The sequence below is a fragment of the Canis lupus genome, chromosome 26 (assembly GCF_048164855.1).
Source record: "Canis lupus baileyi chromosome 26, mCanLup2.hap1, whole genome shotgun sequence".
In the NCBI taxonomy this organism is placed as follows: domain Eukaryota; kingdom Metazoa; phylum Chordata; class Mammalia; order Carnivora; family Canidae; genus Canis; species Canis lupus.
Genome location: NC_132863.1, coordinates 22,139,613 through 22,157,526, shown reverse-complemented (window position 1 = coordinate 22,157,526; position 17,914 = coordinate 22,139,613). Strand labels below are relative to the sequence as shown.

The following is a 17,914-nucleotide window of genomic DNA, read 5'->3' as shown; positions in this document are numbered from 1 at the left end:
GCGGGAAAGGGCTTGGTGTGTTCAGGAACAACAGGGAGGTGTGTGGCTGAGCAGAAAAGGCTGGAGATGAGGCAGGAGTGGAGGGCAGGGACTGGATCTGGAAGGTCTGAGGACCAAGTGGGGAGTTTGGCTTTTATTCTAAGGTGATGGGGATCCACAAGTGGGCCAAGCAGAGCAGTGATGAGATATGATTGTTGGGAAAATATTGCCATCTTGCCCCCATTTTACAGCTGAGGAACCTGAGACTCCAAACCACAGCCAGGAATGCTCCCTAAGGTGGCTTCTCCCTCTGGGGCCCAGAGAGGGAGGCTGTAGAGTCTTTTGGTGAGTGGCTGAAGTCCAACACTGAAAATTCTGTCTCTTCCACCTCTCTCCAGTCCGCTAGACCTGCTCCTGGGTTTATATCCTAGTTCTGCCATTTACCTGCCATAGAACCTCTGGCAAGTGGCCCCACCTCTCTGTGCCTCAGTTTTCTCAACTGTAAAATGAACATAATAGGAGTACCTCAAGGTGAGTGTGAGGATTCAATGAGTCAACATATATAAGGAGCTTAGAATAGTCCAGGTGCAGAGAAACACTTAGAAAATTTCTTCCCTATTATGAAAGTGTTAGTGTTCTTTTGCTTTTACTATTATTGTTGCCTAACTGAGCCCTCTTCGTCTAACCCCTGTCCCCATTGTTGCCTCAGTAAGGGCCAGACAGGGACCCAGCAGAACATTGTAGGGGATGATGGTCTTTAGGCTGACCTCTCTCATTCCCCTAAAACCAGGCTCCAGAGCCTGGAGGAGACCTCAGAGCTGACTCACTCCCAGGGGAAGGAGAGTTGTTCTCTGAGTCACTTCCTGTCCCCTCATAGCCCTCCACCCCAGTCAGGGTGCAGCCCCCACTGGGCGCAGATATGGTTTCCCCAGGGCTCAGGACTGAGGCCAGTGGGGCACTTCCTTCTCTGGGCCTCAGGATCCCAGTGGAAACTGGCCTAATCAAATGTGCCACCTGAAGTGACACAGTAGGGCTTGGGTTGGCAGAGGACACAATCATGTCCCTCCCAAGGATTCATTCCTGCAGTGTTGCAGTCTTCTCATCTGTAAAAAAAAGATTAAATAGTTTCTCCCTGGGGGTGGTGGCGGTGATGGTGGGGAATATCCAGAGACTTACAGGAGTATGGTGCCTGGAACTCAAACATTCTAGTTATTACCATTGCTGCCATCATTAGTAAATGTTTATGGCTGGCACAGAGCTTTTACAGGCACTCTCAGACCCTGACCTGACCTGGAAGGTGAGACTCCCCTCACTTGGCAGAATGGAGGGCCTGAGGGGTCCAGCAACCTGCCCAGGGACACAACTGTAGAAAGGGGTGGCCTTGAGGTTGATCTACAGGGAAAGTGCCCAGGTCGGACTCCTCAGGGTGACTTTGGGCAATTGGCTCAGCCTGTCGCAGTCTCAGTATGCCATTAGTCAGATGCGGATAATAGAGTTCACCTCATAGGGGTTGTTGGGAAGATTAAAATGGGTTAATGAATAGCAGGAACAGCACTTTCTCGTGCCTGGCACAGCCGACATTCATGCCGTCATTGCGGCTGTGAGAGCGGGGGACTCAGTTTTGCCATCTCCAGGATGGGTGCACTTGCCCGCGCAGCGCCGGTGGCCAGATGTGCGCGTGTGGCCGGTGCAGCTGGGGGGGGGGGGGGACGGCCCGGCTCGCGGGACAGCTTCCTGGGTAGGACGGGGCAGCTGGGCCCGCGTCCCCGGCGCTCCTGGGCTCAGGTTCTGCCCCCTGCCTGGCTTTCGTTCTTCCCTTTCGGGTAATAACCTGGGCCGGCGGGTTCACCTGCCCAAGGCAGGCCGCCGGAAGTTGCGCAAACGCGTGTTACCTGAGCTCCAGGTGGGCCGGGCCCGGGGAGCGCTCGGTAGCGGCGCGCGCGCAGCCAGGTATGTGCGGGCCCGGGGCGCGGGGTCGGGGCTGGGGGGCTCCCCGGGCACCCCGCCTTCCTCGGGAAGGCGGAGACGGGTCAGGGCTCCCCTTCCGGCCCGGACGAGACCGCACGCTTCGTGCCGTCAGCGCCCGCACTTTACGAGCCAGGTGGACCCGGCCTCAGAGAGGGGCGGCGAGCCACGGAGCCACACAGCGCGCCGGCGGCTGCGGCCTCGGCCGCGGGGAGTCCCCAGGCTTGCCCGGAGGGGGCAGGGCAGGAGCCGGGCCGCGGATCTGAGCTCCCCCAACCCCGAAGGCTGCCTCCGGGGAAGCTGGTGGGAAGGGGGCAAGGCGGGGCTGCCAGCCCGGGGTGGCCGAAGAGGAGCGCTAACGGCTGGCGCTCCGGGGGCCTTTGTGGGTAGCACTTGAAATACGTGGGTGGGGGCGTCGGCGGGGAGCGGCGGCCTCAGGACGAGCCCCACCCGGGGACTGCGACCCGGGGTTTTAACTCGCAGGAGCCGCCACACCTCCTTTTGCCCACCTGTGAAATGGAGCTTATTCTGATCAGTGTAGGCTTAGCCCGCATCACGTGCCTCCTTTGTCTGCGGCTCGGGCTCCGACCGGCGGTTCTGGAGCGTGCTTGGAGACCGCTGCCGGAGGGGGTGGTCTGCGGGGTTGGTTGGGTCGTCAGCGTCGCCCTAAAAACCAAGGAGCCCAGTTCTTGGAGCGCAGCCTTCTGGCCAGGTGCTGGGAAAGTCCTCGACCTGTTTTACCTCTCATCCCCGCAGAGACCTGGAGGCTCAGGTCTATTTTTAACCGCATCTCAGATAAGGAACCGAGAGCCTAAGAGGCGCAGCTGCTGGAGGGAGGCGCACAGGTGGGCAAGCTGACCAGCGGCCCCCAAGCCGGCGGTGGCTCCTTGCATGTGTCCGGGCCCCCGGGGAGCCCCTGCGACCATCAGGTCGGCCCCAGGGCGTGGGGCTTCTGCCCTGCCCCTGCCCCCCTGACCTCCTCCTTCCCTCTGTGTCCCCGGATGGTGCCCGGGAGGGAATTGCCGCCGCCAACGGGTCGGACTGGTTTGGTAGGCGGTGGCCCGAGGAGGTGGGGCAGAGTCTAGTTACCTCCACAGGGCTTGGCAGGGCTGCCTTTCCTGGTAGACCCTTCCTGCCTGAGGTCTCCTTGGGGTCGCTGGAGTGGGGCAGCCTTCCTTTCCCACCACTCCATCCCTTCTACCTGGGCATCAGCTCTGGCTCTAGGCCAACAGCCCCCAAGGTTCTGTTAACTTGCATTGCTGCCTGCCCTTGCAGGGGTCTCAGACTAGGGGCTAGATTGGGGTGGGGAGAGCACATATGCTTGCAGACGTGTTTGCTCCGTCCACACACGTTTTAAAAGTCGTTGTCAGATATGCTAAGATTTAAGAACCTGGTGTGTTGGTGCTCATCTGGATTTCCAGCTTCCTAGCATGTTCCATACCTACCATCTTGGGCACGTATGCCTGCAATACACTGGATGTGTCTCTGGTTTATCCAAGGTCTGCCCTTTCGCACCTTGTCCTCATGGTTGCTGCAATTCAATAGCAGTTTATTGAAACTATTGTGTGTTGAAAAGCTACAGATTCAGTGAGCGAAGAAGACAAACCCCCTGCCCTTATGGAGCTGATGTTGTAGGGGAATGGGAAGAACAAAGAGTAAAATGAAATAAAGGCAATAGATGAGTGAAGTAGGCTTCATATGAATTTGTGTCTTATTTATGGACTCTGGGACCTAGGATGGTCACATCTCTAGTCTCAGTTTCTTCAACTGTAAAATGAGATGATAATGACCCTTCTCACAGGCTTGTTGGAGGATTTCGTGAGACGGTGTCAAATGTCTAGCACACAGGTAGGCATCCCTGCCTTCCCACCCCAATCTAGACTCCTCCTGTCATTCTGGGTGACGATGTGCGGCTTGTCCACTATAGCCTTCTGCTATGGATGAAAATCTCTGATCTGCACTGTCTGCACTAGACTGCTATAGTGGCTGTTGAGCACTTGAAATGTAGTTAGTGTGATTGAAGAACTGAAGCGGAAATTATTATTCAATTTAAGTTTAACGCTAAGGTTGAGTAGTAGCCATTGAATTAGATAACACAGGTGTAGATGGTCTGAATGACAAGTCCTCTTGGGAATTACTGAGATAAAGTCCTCCTCTCATTTTACAGATGAGAAGTTTCAGGACTTGGTCTATGAATTTTCTTCTGGCCCACCTCTGGGAGAGTTGGCAGGGGACACCGTGACTCCAGCCCTTTCTTGGAAAAAGGCCTGGGGCACCAGGTCCTGCTGCGTAGGTGATCATATGGACACGTGTGCACCCAGGTGTGGGCCCCCTTGCCATTGAGTCCCTGTCCTAGCTGTCGGTAGATCCAGGGTCTTCTGGGTGCTCTCCAGCAGGGTCTTGGGATTGTGGTGGGCATTTCTAGCTTCTCTTGGAACAGCATAGCTCAGGGCTGACATTTTAGCTGACAGACATCCATGGATCACTGTGGGCCTGGCACTGAAGTCCCATACTGGAAGTTGATAATTGTCTGCACGTCACTGGGATAGGGGGTGGGGATTTTTTACACTCCTCCCCCACCAGTTCTACTGCTATGCCTGGGGCCTGGCATGTCTAGACGGGCAGCTTCCTGCCTGGGTGGGTAAGAGTAGGAGGTGGTACCAGGTTCCCTGGGGGCAGTCCAGGTGAGGCGTGGGGTTGGAGCCCTTTCTCTGGGTCATCAGGTGCGCCAGCACCTCCCTGCTAGAAGCAAGGGGGTAGAGCTACCAACTTGCTGGGTTCGCTTAATCAGGTCGATTGAGCATCCTGCGCTTCAGTTTCCCTACCTGCAATAATGGGGCTGTTAAGGGGACCACTGAGGTTAAGTTGGCTGGTGCCCAGCATAGGGTCTGGAGCCCACTTTGCTTCCTTTAAAGCGTGCCTTGCCCTGTCTCTTCTGCCCAGGCTGCTTTCCTCTGCCTTCTTTGGCACTTTTTTTTTTTTCTCCTCTCTGCCTCCGCTGAGCTTGGTCCTCTGAAAAGGAGGCGCGGATGTGGGTGGGGCCACCCTTCAGGGGTGGCTTTCTGTATGCTGATTGGCTCCCTGTAAGCCAGGGGCGTGGCTATTACCTTTTAATAGGGAAGGCGTCTTCGGCCCTTTCAGTCTTGGCTGAGCCTTTGTCTGAGCGTGCTAAACCTCTTTCTTTCCTCCCCTGCAGCCGTTGCCGGCCTCCAGCTGCCAACTTTCTGCCTGGATCTTTCTCCTCATTTCTCCTGTCTCCTCAGACCGAAGCCCTTGGGGTATGTAACAGTCATGCCCGTGGACACACTGACTCCAGGAGCCCGGGACACCCCTGCCCTACCTTTCCGCCTGCGGACCAAGGTCCCCGGCTACCTGCTCCGGCGGCCAGCAGATGGTGGAGCCCGGAAACCTAGTGCGGTGGAGCGCCTGGAAGCTGACAAGGCCAAGTATGTCAAGAGCCTGCATGTGGCCAATACCCGCCAGGAACCTGTGCAGCCCCTGCTGTCCAAACAGCCACTCTTCAGCCCTGGGACTCGCCGCACCGTGCTCACACCTAGCCGCCGAGTCCTGCCTGGTCCCGGCCGCCGGCCCCAGCTGGACCTGGATATCCTTAGCAACCTCATCGACTTGTGTGACAGTCCCGCATCCCCAACTGAGGCCAGCCGTACCCCTGCACGGACAGAGGGAGCCCACCAGGCACCCCCAGCCACCCCTCCACGCCCGCCACCGAGTACGGCTGCTGTCCGCCGAGTGGATGTCCGTCCCCTGCCTGCCTCACCTGCCCGGCCCTGCCCATCACCAGGCACTGCCACTGCCTCCAGCCCAGCCCGGCCCCCAGGTTTGCAACGCTCCAAGTCGGATTTGAGTGAGCGTTTCTCAAGGGCAGCAGCTGACCTGGAGCGATTTTTTAACTTCTGTGGCCTAGACCCGGAGGAGGCACGGGGGTTGGGTGTGGCCCATCTGGCACGGGCCAGCTCAGACATCGTATCCTTGGCTGGGCCCAGTGCTGGGCCTGGCAGCTCTGAGGGAGACTGCTCCCGCCGCAGCTCTGCCACCGTTGAGGAGCGGGCCCGGGAGCGCGTCCCTTACGGGGTGTCGGTGGTAGAGCGCAACGCCCGTGTGATCAAGTGGCTGTACGGGTTGCGGCAAGCACGGGATACCCCAGCAGCTGAGGGCTAGGCCTTCACTGGACTTGGCATTTGCTACAGGACAGATCTTAGAGGGGCAACTGGCCCCTTGACCTCTTCAGTATCTATTCCCTGGCTTGGGCAGACCAGAGGTTGTTACCTTGTGTGAACCTGGCATGGGGGCAGAACTCAGAGGCTGGACCAGCATCCATCTGGCAAGGACTGACCTTGGAGAGAGTTGCCTCTTGACCTTGGGCCACCTTCTACCCCTCACATGTAGGGGTTTTGACACTAGCCCTGCCTGGTTCTTCTTGTGGGTTTGGATCCAGGGCACTCAGCCTTCTCCACTGAGAGTGAAGGACCAAAGGATCTTACTAGGCCTGTCTACCTAGCGGTTCTGTTTCCTTCTTCCTTGGCCTCTAACCTTTGCTGACTTCCTCTTCCTTTCCCAGTGGGCCCTGGTTCCCTGGGAACTTGGCTGTGGGTGGGGGCAGGGCCGTGGCGGCCTGGCCTACCTAGATGGGTAGACTACAGGAGGGACTAGTAGGAGTCTGTACCACTCTGACTTCCCTCCCTTTGGTTAATAAACACAAATGCTTGTTTTTCAAGTGCTGGGTCATCAGACTTTTTTTGTGTTCACAAGGGAAAGGGGTGGGAGAAGTCTTGGGATAGGGCCTTCCGAATACCATAATTGTTTACCCCAGAATCTGGTGGGGCATGAGGTCAGTGGTGGGTCTGGCCACAGAGTGAGTCTGGGTAGAGCCAGGAGTGAGGTCTTTCCCCTGCATCAGGAAGGGGACCTGCAGGGGAAGAGCTGATGGGGGCATGAATCCTTCCCACTGCTGCCCTGTTCTCAAGGGGGGCAGGAAACTCCACACAAAGTCTGTACACAGGCTTGTAGATTGGGGGCTGTAAGCAGGAGTTCTTAGAGGAAGAGGGACAACTTGGGGCAGACAGCACAGAACAAGCAGCCTTGCCTCCAACTCTGGGTGAGCCTGGGTAAGCCAGTCTCCCTCTCTGGGCCTCAGTGGGAGAGTGGGGCAGCAAGTCCTCAGGGGGCTGGGGGAAGGGGAAGGATGGCTGGCACTGGGCTGTGAGGTCCTCCAGGCTGCTTCCCTGCTGGGAGATGCCCCTGGCCTCTAGTGCAGCCAGGCGAGGGCGGGTCACACAGGGCACACACGGTGAAAGCCTGGGTGGCCTCTGCCCACCCCCGGGGTGGGAGCGGGGAGGGGCTGGGCGGGGCTTCCTCTCCTGCAGGCTGCCTTGGCTGCAGCACTCAGAAACAGGAAGCTCTAATGGGGGCCCTGGTGACAGGTTTGATGTAAGTTTTATTTTAGGCATAAAGAGGAGATTTCCGTTGGGCTGTTGACAAACATCCAGGGCAGCCCAGCTGTTTGTCTGTCTGTCTGTCTGTCTGTCTGTCTGACAGTCTATGGTCAGCCCCCAGGGGATTGGGCTGGGCCTGGGCAGTGCAGGGGAACAAGGGAAACTGGGTTATAGAAAGTGGTGCTCCAGCTCATGAGAATGGAGTCCACCCCCTTCATGATAAGGATGGGGAGACTGAAGCACAGGGGCACCCAGCAGGTCTGACGATGCAGGAGTTGAGTCTCTTGGTCCCCCCTTTAAGGAATGATGGGGTCGGGAGGGATAATCCCGGCAGGCTCCACAGAGGAGGTGCCCTTTGAGGTGTCAAAGACCAGCTCCTCCAGTCAACCTGGCCTGAATTCTGTGCTAAGTGTTGCCCCTCCCTGGGAGCTGCCAGCACCCCAGAAGCCCAAGTGGATGTGTTGGCTGCATTTAAGATCACAGGACTGGTGGGTGATGGGCCGGGAGAGCCCTTGTTCCTGGAGGAGGTTAAGTTGTAGGTGCAGACCCTTCACACTCACCTCGTCACTGAATCTTCAAGGTGACCTTGCCAGGGTCTGTCTGAGAACAGGAGGGGTCGTGGCTTGGGGGATGACACAGAGCAGGTCTGCATTCCAGCCTGGGGTCACACCCACAGTCAGGGGCACTCTGGCTCCTCTCTTCTTTGTCCTGGGTCCTGGCAGCCTTTCCTCCTGTCACTTTATGGAGCATCTGCTGGGTGTCCAGCTATGAGTATGATAGGTGTGGGTCCTGCCATATTTGGTGGATGTGAGTGGGCAGTTCATCAGCAAACACAGAGTTGTATCATGTGGAGCAGGGACTCCTGCCCTAAGACCAGACCTGTTGCCAGGAGCTGGGGCTGGGGGTGGTCAAGAGGGCACTGGGAGAGTCTGTTGGAAAGAGAGCAGGGAAGCATTCTTGGAAGTGGAGAAGGTGTTTCCGGGTCTCTGGTTCCACAAGGGCTTCCCTTCTACCAGGATTCTGAAACCTATCCGCCTCCCATGTGGGGGATCTGTGGAGGGAACGGCTGGGGGCCTCTGCCAGCCTTAGGGATCTGTGGGAACAGCCCCTCTATTGTTCTGCCTTTAGTGGAGTGTGAGGGACAGTGAGCATTGAGGGCCAGCAGCTGCTGCCCCATCCCCTGGGGCTGCCTGGCTTCCATAGCAGCGCCCCCAGGCCAGACTGGCCCCAGCTGCCCAGCCCCTAATTAGGCAGAGATGAGATCTGCTCCCAGATCTATTTCCCAGCAGCTAATTATATACACGTGGGCTTGGAAGCCCAGCAATCTGGCTGCTGGCTCCTGTCATGAAGGTGTGATGGGCCCCTGGGAAAGGCACCTGTCCCCGCCTGCCAGGCCTCAGTCTACCCTTTTGGCAGAGGATGGGGTGTAGCTAGAGGGCCCTGTTCCTTTCCCTGGTGAAATGGTTCTGGTTCTGGTTCTGCTACAGAGGCATTCAAGGGGACCAGGGAGAGGAGACACCCATCCTGCTTGACACCCTGGGTCCAGGGCAGCAAGGAGCGAGTGAGGAATTAGTCTACCGGGCCCTGACTCTAGATCTCAGGGTAGGTGAGGACATATACAAGAGTATGGTGATAGCTGCCCCTCAGGTAGACATGCATGTAGGCTTAGAGTTGTGTGGGTCTTCCCAGGTCCAAGACAGAACACCCCATTCAGGTTTTTTTTTTTCAGATAGTGCATTCATATATTTACCCCAGCACTTTATTAAGAAAATTTTCAAACTTAAAGAAAACTGGAAAGAATGATACAGCAAACACTTACATATCCACCTACTGGATGCTCAGTTCTTACTATTTTGTTAAATTTGCTCTACAGGCATCTATCCATCTATACATCAATTAAGACAACCTATTTTTTGAAGCTTTACAAAGTAAGTTGCAAACATCAGTACACTTCCCCTTAAAGGCACTTTAGCATGCATACCACTAGAGCTCCATTAGAGCCCAATATTTGTTTATGATTCTTTTTTCCCCCTGTGTGTATGTAAAATTTATATCTGGTGAGACACACAGATCTTAAAGGTACCCTTTGCAGAATTTAGACAAATGTATACTGTTTCCCAAACTCCAGCCAGGATATAGAGCAATGCCATAACCATGGAAAGTTCCCTCATGTTCCATGTCTGTCAATTCCTGTCCCTAGCTCATGGATACATCTATGTATCTGTATAAATTAAATAGTACTAATAAGAAACATTTTCTCGCTGTGTCCTTCCCACTCCTGATCCGTTAAACAGCCACATTCAACTCTTTTAACTATTTCTTCTGGTACTTTCTTCCATATTTTTAAGTAAGATGCTTTCTTGTGGTTTTCTGGATTAATTTTAGCAAATATTGCCTTGAATTTCTGGTCTGATGTCTTCACAGTGTCGCTTCTGTAACCTCACTGCCTGGATTTGAATCCCAGCCTTTACCCTTCCTGGCCATATGACCACAGGCAAGTGACTTAACCTCCTTGTGCTCAGTTTCCTCACTTGTAAAATGAGAGTAATAAGAATATTTGAGCTATTGGATTGTTATGAGGATTCAACATGTAAATGCCTAGAATAATGCACCAGAATAATTATTCTGGCTGTGGTAAAAAATGTTTTTTTTATAATTATTATTATCAAGGAGGGATTAACTTTTCTCACCCTCCTATCCTTTCAATCTACATTTATTACAATTTTCCATTAAGTGAATATTTAGTGTTATTTATATTGTAACTATGCAAATATTGTTTCCTGCCAAGCCAAATCGCATATGACAGTTACATTTCCTTTCTTGTGAAACTCTTGGTTTTCCCTGGAGTTACTATCAGCCTTGTTTTTCAGTCCTGTGGTTTCCTCATAACCAACTCATCCTTAATTCTCTGACATCTTCAGTGTCCCCATAGTTATACACAGAAAGTAATGTATTGGTTCCAACTTCCTTCCTGAAACTCTTCAAGTGATCTTTAACACCACCCCCACTTAAAAAAGAAGTATGACCAATTTTTAAAATAGAATATCAAGCACATGTACAATCTGTAATATAAGCATTTGTGAGCATCCCCTGCATGTCCCTGCTGGTGGGTCTCTAAGAGGGATAAAAACTGAAGCTGTGACCCCCACTGCCAGGCCTTTCTATGTACCCATGAGGATCTCTCAGCACCATCTGTTCACTGTGCCAACCTCTGGCTCATTTTGCGCTTTTACTTTATGTATCCCTTTGTTCAACTAAAGGCTGCTGAGTCCTTTTCCATGCCCTATATTGTGCTGGACAGCACCAGGGATGTAGAGCTTGGGTATTGTTGACTTACCCATTCCCAGAATATATTTACATTGACATGTGAACCTGAATAGTGGTCTGAATAGAGGTGTGTGTGGGGTTGGGTGATGGCTGGGAATATCTTCTGCAGGTGACCTGTAAGGGGTATGTCTATGTGGGTGCTGACAGATTACCTGTAGGAGGCCATTTACATACACTTACGTGCATATGTGTATGTGTATGGGTGTTGTCTCCACAGTGTATATTCACCGATTATGTGTATTAGTTAGTTTTTGCTGCATAACAAATCTCCCTAAGCCTAGTGGCCTAAGACAATTTATTTGTCCACAATTCTTCAATTGGTAATTTGGACTGGCCTCAGCTGGGTGGTTCTTCTGGTCTTACCTAAGCCCACTCATGTGGTTGCAGTCAGCTGGTCTCAGAGGGCTTCATCCACATGTCTGGCAGTTGGCAGGCTGGGGGGTGCTTCCAGTCACCTCCATGAGGTTCACCCCCATGAGGCCAGCTTGGGCCCATTCACATGGTAATCTTGGAGTACCACGTTGAGCAAGAGAAGACAAGCAAGCTCCAATGCACACAAGCTTTGGAAAGACTCTGCTTGTGTTGTGATTACTAATGTCCCATTGGCTAGACAAAGTGATGTGGCTGAGTCAGATTCAAGGAGTTGAGAGATAAACTCCATCTCTTAGTCACATTGCAAAAGGGCATGAGGACAAGCGTGGAGGAATGATTACAGCCATTTTTCAATTTAGCATGACCTATGTGTGCCAAGGGAAAGTACCCAATTGTGCAATCAGAGAAACCTGGATTTCGTGGTGCTGCCTCCTACTTACTATCTGTCCTTGGTCAAGCTACCTCACCTCTCTGAGCTTCACAAACTGGATGAAAGGAGACAATCTTTGTAAAGTGCCTGTGCCATTCATTTGTTCATTAATGCAACACATATTTGTTAGCGTGAGGCACACCCTGCGACACCATAGTGAGCAAAATTAACCAGAACACCCGCCCTTGGAAAGCTCAGTCTTGGTTAAGGACAGATCTTAATTGGCCATCCCAATAATTTTATGGTCACTGAAATTAGGTCCTGGAAGGAAGGAGGGATTGCTGACTTGACCAGGGAGGTTTGGAAGCCTGAGCTATTTGAGCTGAGATATGAAGGATAGGTGGGAGTTAAACAGAAGAGGGGATAGGAATGGAAAAGCATTTCAGATTGAAGGAACCATTTGTGCAAAGGCCCTGTGGTGAGGGTAGATTCTAGAAACAGAGAGAAGGTGAATGGGGCTGAACCTGGAGTACAAGGGCCAGACCATGCAGGGTGATGAGAGCCTTTGAACAATGTGAGGGTCGATCTTGCTAGACAGACTGAAATGAAACCCATAGGTCTAACTATGCTTTACAAGGCCATCATGACCTGTATTCCTGTTACCTTTCTCACTTCCCCTTTACCTACTCTCTATAGCCACCCTGCCTCCATGATGTTCTGGGAACACATCAGACACATTCCTACCTCAGGGCCTTTGCACTTGCTGCTTCCATTGCCAGTGTGTATCCTACCCCAAATATCCATATAACTCATTCTCTTACTTCATTTTGGTCTTTGCTTACATGTTACCTCCTCAGAGAGACCTTCTCTGACCCACCCACTTACTGCCCTCTCTACCTAAACCATCAGCATCCAGAAGTCACTGGTTCCCTATCCTGGTTTATTTTTCTTGCTAGAAAAAATACATATCAGCCCCTGACTCACAGTAAACAGAGGCCATGTGACCTATTTCTTGCCTCTGTCTCTTACTAGAACGCAGCTCCAGGAAGCAAGGATTTGACTTAGGCTACGGGTCCCTGGGAAGCAGTAAGTAGGTAGTCCACAAATATTTGTTAGATGAAAGAAAAAAGGAGTAGAGGAGTGAGCGAATGGCATCTAGGAAGGAATTGGCTTCTGGAAATTAGGATGTCTGGGTTCAAGCCCCAGTTGGGTGACCTTGATAACTATTAACCTTTCTGTTCCTTGGTTTCCCTGGCTGTGCTGTGCGGCATTTTGGTCTCCAGGCAGGTTCTGTGGAGGCAACAGGGCCCTGTGGGGGAGGAAGGGAGCTGGAGCCCTCTCCCTGGCCCTCCTGGGGATGAAAATAGCCTAGTCCAGCCTCTAGGTTGGCCCCTACCCTGACTATGGCATCTAGCTGGAGCCAGGGGGCTCTGTCTGGAGCCTGCCAGCCTGGCGCTGGGCTGGGATCGCAGCTTCCTGACAGCTGGGCCAGGCAGCCCCGAGAGGTTCTTAAGGGCAAACCGGGCCTGTTGGATGTCCCCAACCCCCCTCCCCACCTATCCCTCCTCCCTCAGAGTCCACTGGCAGGCTAAATCCCTTAATCCTCTACATGCTTGCAGCCTTTGCAGCTCACAGAACTTTTTCTTGGTCTGTGTCTAATTGCACCCTGCACAGTAGGGGCCTTACCATTGGGGACACCGAGGCTCAGAGAGGACAGCTGCCTCATTGGAGGTTACAGGCTCGCACGTAGCGCAGTTAGTAATGGAACCCAGGTCTGGCCCAGTCCTGCCCTGCCAGAATGTGTGTGTGTGTGTGTGTGTGTGTGTGTGTGTGTGTAAGCACGCATGTGTGCTTATATGTGTGTGCTGGGGGTGGCATGACTGCCATTGGGCTTTATTACCTGTCCCCTTCCTTCACTGCTAGCCCCTGGGTCTCTGGTCTTTAATTAGGGGTGGTGGTTAGTATCACCTAAAGCCAGGCTCCAGGGTTCAAATCTCACCCTCCTAACTACTTCCTACCTGGACTGTTGGGTCTCCCCATTCCTCCACCTCTGTGTCCATCATGAGGATAAATTCCTTAATCCTGGACATTATCAGGCCTAACTTTATGCGTTGACTAATTTAAAAAATTAATTAGTTGCCAGTTTTAAGTATTTAAACCATTGGAAGAACCACATCAACAAACCAACTAATGCACATCTATGAGGCCCCAAGCACCTACTGTGTGTCCAGCACGGAACAAAGTTCTCATTCCTGGCAGAGAGTGCCACTGTAAAGTGGACTTCAAAGGAGCCTCAGGAAAGTGAATCCATGTACCAATGTCACATGGCCAGGGAGGGCAGAGGCAGGGAGGGAGGTGAGTGGGGGGTTGTCGAGACCCCAGCATTCACCCCCACCCCCCGGGCTCCTTGAGATCCAGTAGTGTTTATTCAGGCAGGTGTGTCACTCTGTGTCTGGGTCTTGGTGTTCTTCTTGGCAAAATGGGGTGGGGCAGTGTGAATGGAGAGGGCCTGCCCCAGCCCCAGGCGCAGAGGGGCTTGGTCCAGCCCATGAGTACCCCCGCACCCCAAATGTGGGCTCAGTGGGACCAAAGCTTCCAAGTTCTCATGAGAATCAAGATCTCAAAAATCAGGGACACCTCAGTGGCTCAGTGGTTGAGCATCTGGTTTCGGCTCAGGGCATGATCCTGAAGTCCCGAGATCGAGTCCCACATCGGGCTCCTTGTGGTGAGCCTGCTTCTCCCTTTGCCTGTGACTCTACCTCTCTCTCTCTGTTTCTCATGAATAAATAAAATCTTTTAAAAAAATCTCAAAAATCAGTAGGTAATTCTCTCATTGCTTAAATGTAGGTAAGTCACTATTTACATGTAAAAATACCCCTGTACAAAGTGTATATAATGTTATTTATTTCGTCATTATTTGTAACAGCGAACAATTGAAAACAGCCATCAGCGAGAAGTGGGTGAACCCACTTGGTCCCAGCCACACAATGGAATCCCAGGCAGCCACAGAAAAGATGCCGTGAGTGTTTGTGACGTGGGATGGCAAGATGCCTGGTTTGGTGAACGAGCAAGGTGTAGGACGGCATGCACGGTGTGCTACTGTTTTTGGAAACTGGAATAGCTGTCCACGTACTCTCCTGCTGGCATAAACTCTCCCTGGAGAGTTACACAGTGAGCACTGCATGGTGGCTGCTGTGGGGGAAGCAGCTGGCTGGAGCCAGAGGTGGAGGGGGACTCACGTCCGCACTTTTGTAACTTTTGAATTTTGAACCCTGTGAATGTGTTACCTATGCAGAAGAAAAGAAAGAAGTTTAAAACAGGGAAATACAGCAGAAACAAGACATCTGAAACAGAAAGACATCAGACCTGCACGTCTAGTCCCTATCCCCTCGCCTAGAGTAACCACAGGCCACATTCTGGGTTTTGCCCAGCTTCATTTTGTGGCTCCACCCTCTACGGTAATATTTTGGTTTCCACACGCACAGCGCCCACGGGAAACGCCAACCAATGGGCATCAGGTTCTGAGCTGGGCAGCCTTCCAGGGTTGGTGGTGGGTATGACACAGCTCCAGGATGGCGTTGTCCAAATACCTGAGTGATGACGCAGCCCCGGATGGAATGATGACACTTCCCACAGTCTCACAGGCCCTACTGGTCTGGTGTTTGTCTGGCAGCTTCCAGGTGGGTGTGTGGATACTTTCAACAGCCATTCCCATTAACTAGCTCTGAGCCTTCAGGGACTAAATCCATCCATGTGTCATCCATCCATCTATTTATCCATCCATCCATCCATCCATCCATCCATCCATCCATCAGTCCGTCCATCCATCCAATCCATCCATCCATCCATCCATCCATCCATCCATCCAATATTTAGTAAGTACCTACAATATGCTCCATACTCTTCAAGGCACTGAAGATAGAGCAGAGAACAAAACAAAAGTTCCTGCTCCTGTGCTGTTGACATTCTAGTGGGGAGAAAAACAATGCATGCAAGGGTGGAAATGTGCTGGAGAAAATGAAGCCAGAAAGAGAATTGGGGTGGGGGGATTCTAGGTTTTTTTCTTTTCTAATGATATATAATCGACATACAACAATGTTGACCCATTTTGGATATGTGGTTTGATGAAATTTGACAATTATATACATCTGTGTATCCACCTCTACAGATGGGTTCTAAAGATTTCTACCATCCCAGAAAGTTCCCTCCTGCCTCTTTGTAGTCCATCGTGACTCCCACCCCGCTTCCCATCTGCGAAACTGCTGGTCAGTTTTCCTTCATGAAAAAGGATTGGACTTGTCTTTTCTGTGGTTCCTGGAGATGGCATCTAGCTTCTTTCACTCAGTGTAATACGTTTGTGATTCACCCATGTTGTTGTGCGTCTGTCTCTTTGTATTGCTGAGTAGTCTGTGGTACAAATGACGACCAATGTTTTGTCTATTCATCTAGCCTATTGATGGACATCTAGGTTGTTTTCACTTTTTGGCTTTTAGAAATAAAGCTGCTATAAACATCCCTGTACAGATCTTTGTGTGTACATATACTTGCATTTCTCTTGGGCAAAGGCCTAGGAGTAGAGTTGCTGGGCCTGGTGGTAAGTGTATATTTAACTTTATTAGAAACATAGATTGTGCTTTTGTTTTTTAATTTTAATTTTTTATTTTTTAAAGATTTTATTTATTTATTTGAGGGAGAGAGAACATGATCAGGGGGAGAGGGAGAGGGAGAAGCAGGCTCCCTGCTCAGCAGGGAGCCCGACCCCAAGATCATGACCTGAGCCACCCAGGCATCCCGGATTGTGGGCAGGCTTCAGCAACCAGATACCATTTCAGTAGAGACTGGAAAGAGGCAAGGGGAGCCTCATGGATAAGACTGTTGTCAGCAGAGGAACTGGGCAGAGGATGTACCTGCTGTGTTTGAGGAACAGCGTGGAGGCCAGGATGGTGGGAATGAAGTGAGGGAGAGAGGGCTAGAATGCAGGGTCAGTGTGTAACAGGGCTGGATGGGCTGAGGCCTGTAGGTCATGGTGAGGACGTTGGCTTTTACCCTGAGAACCCATGGGAGGTTTCTGAGCAGAGGTGGGACGGGATCAGACTTGTATTTGAACATCTTCTCCCATGTCAGGCTGCTGAGTGGAGAATGGGCTGCAAGCAGTAAGGGAAGAAGTAGGGAGGCCAATGAGGAGGGTACTGCAGCAGTCCTGGCCGGAGATGAAGGAGCCAGACTGGGCTAGAGTGGGCAGAGGGTGAGGATGGTCAGATTCTGGATCTGCTCAGAAAGTGGAGCCAACAGGGCAAGTATTGGATGTGGGAGGTGAGGGAAAGGGGACATGAAGGGTGATGGAATCTGAGGTGCCCTCTAGGAGCTGAGAGTGACTCCTGCCCCAGCCAGTAACCAGCAAGGAAATGTATGCCTCAGACCGGCAACCACAAGGACCTGAACTTTGCTGGCCACCCGAATGACCCTGAGCCTTCACAAAGGAACAAAGCCCAGCTGACTGCTGGATTTCAGCCTGGAGAGACCCTGAGTAGAGACCCCAGCTATGCCATGCCTGGACTTCTGATCTACAGAAACTGTAAGGTTGTGGTTTTTGGTGATGATGTTTGTGATAATGTTTACTCAGCAATAGGTGACTGATACAAGCATCCTAGAATCCTACAATTTCAGAGCTAAAAAGGTCCTTAGCAACCATGAGTCCAACCTTCTCATGTACAGATGGGGAAACTGAGGCCCAGAGAACCACTAGCACTTCAGCACTGGTTCTTGCAAGGAGATGCCATTAGGCAGCAGAAGCTGCCCCAGCATTAGAGGCCCCACCAGGCCCAGCCTCTCGTCTCCTGGGAGGCTGCGGTACTAGCCCCTCTGCCAACACCTCCCCCGTCAGGGCACTGGCCCCCCAGAGAGCCGGCTGCTGGCCACCCACTGAATGCCCTGAGCCCCTGGGGCAGCAAGCTCAGGCAGGCTCTCTGCTAGGCCAAGCCAGATGGCCAGGAGGCAGAGCTCTCACCCCCACAGCAGAACAGGACTCAAGGGAGCGGAAGCCAGGCCCAAATCTGAGATCCCAGGTGAGAAGGACAAAGCACAGGCTTAGGTCAGAGGGACTATGGTTAGGATCCAAGCCCTGCTACTCACCAGCAACAGGACTCTGGTCAAGGGGTGCCTCTTTGCTGAGCTGCAGTGTCCAATCTGTAAACTGGGAGCAGGAATGCTCTCCTCCAGATAGTCCGTGAGCTAAGGTACATGAAACTCTTGATGGGGGCACTGTAGATGCACAAGTACATGCCCCCAAACTCTACCTTCTTGTGAGCCTTGATTTCCCCATTTGCCAAATGATCTTGTGCCCTAAATGTGTTTGGGAGCCCTTGTAGCTCTAAAAGTTGGCCATTTTGGGATTCAAATGCTGGTTCTGCCTCTAACTAGCTGTGACCTTGGATAAGTCACTTAAGCC

The 17,914-nt window shown here is 52.3% G+C and overlaps 1 protein-coding gene across 13 annotated transcripts in view; it reads left to right on the top strand.

Moving 5' to 3' along the window:
• FAM110A (family with sequence similarity 110 member A) overlaps positions 1-15,987 on the top strand; it is a 146,151-nt gene extending 130,164 nt beyond the window's left edge. For 2 of the 13 annotated variants that reach the window (XM_072800417.1, XM_072800416.1), the window contains exon 2: positions 5,141-6,679. In XM_072800417.1, coding sequence (XP_072656518.1) covers positions 5,141-6,123 — 983 coding nt within the window. In that variant the 3' untranslated portion in view covers positions 6,124-6,679. Of the gene's footprint in view, positions 1-1,808; positions 1,930-3,773; positions 3,793-4,111; positions 4,266-5,140; positions 6,680-9,270; positions 9,326-9,821; positions 9,892-14,392 lie in introns of those variants that run through there. The other 11 variants (XR_012018449.1, XR_012018446.1, XM_072800418.1 and 8 more) reach the window with 11 other exon arrangements.
• The last annotated feature ends 1,927 nt before the right edge of the window (positions 15,988-17,914 follow it).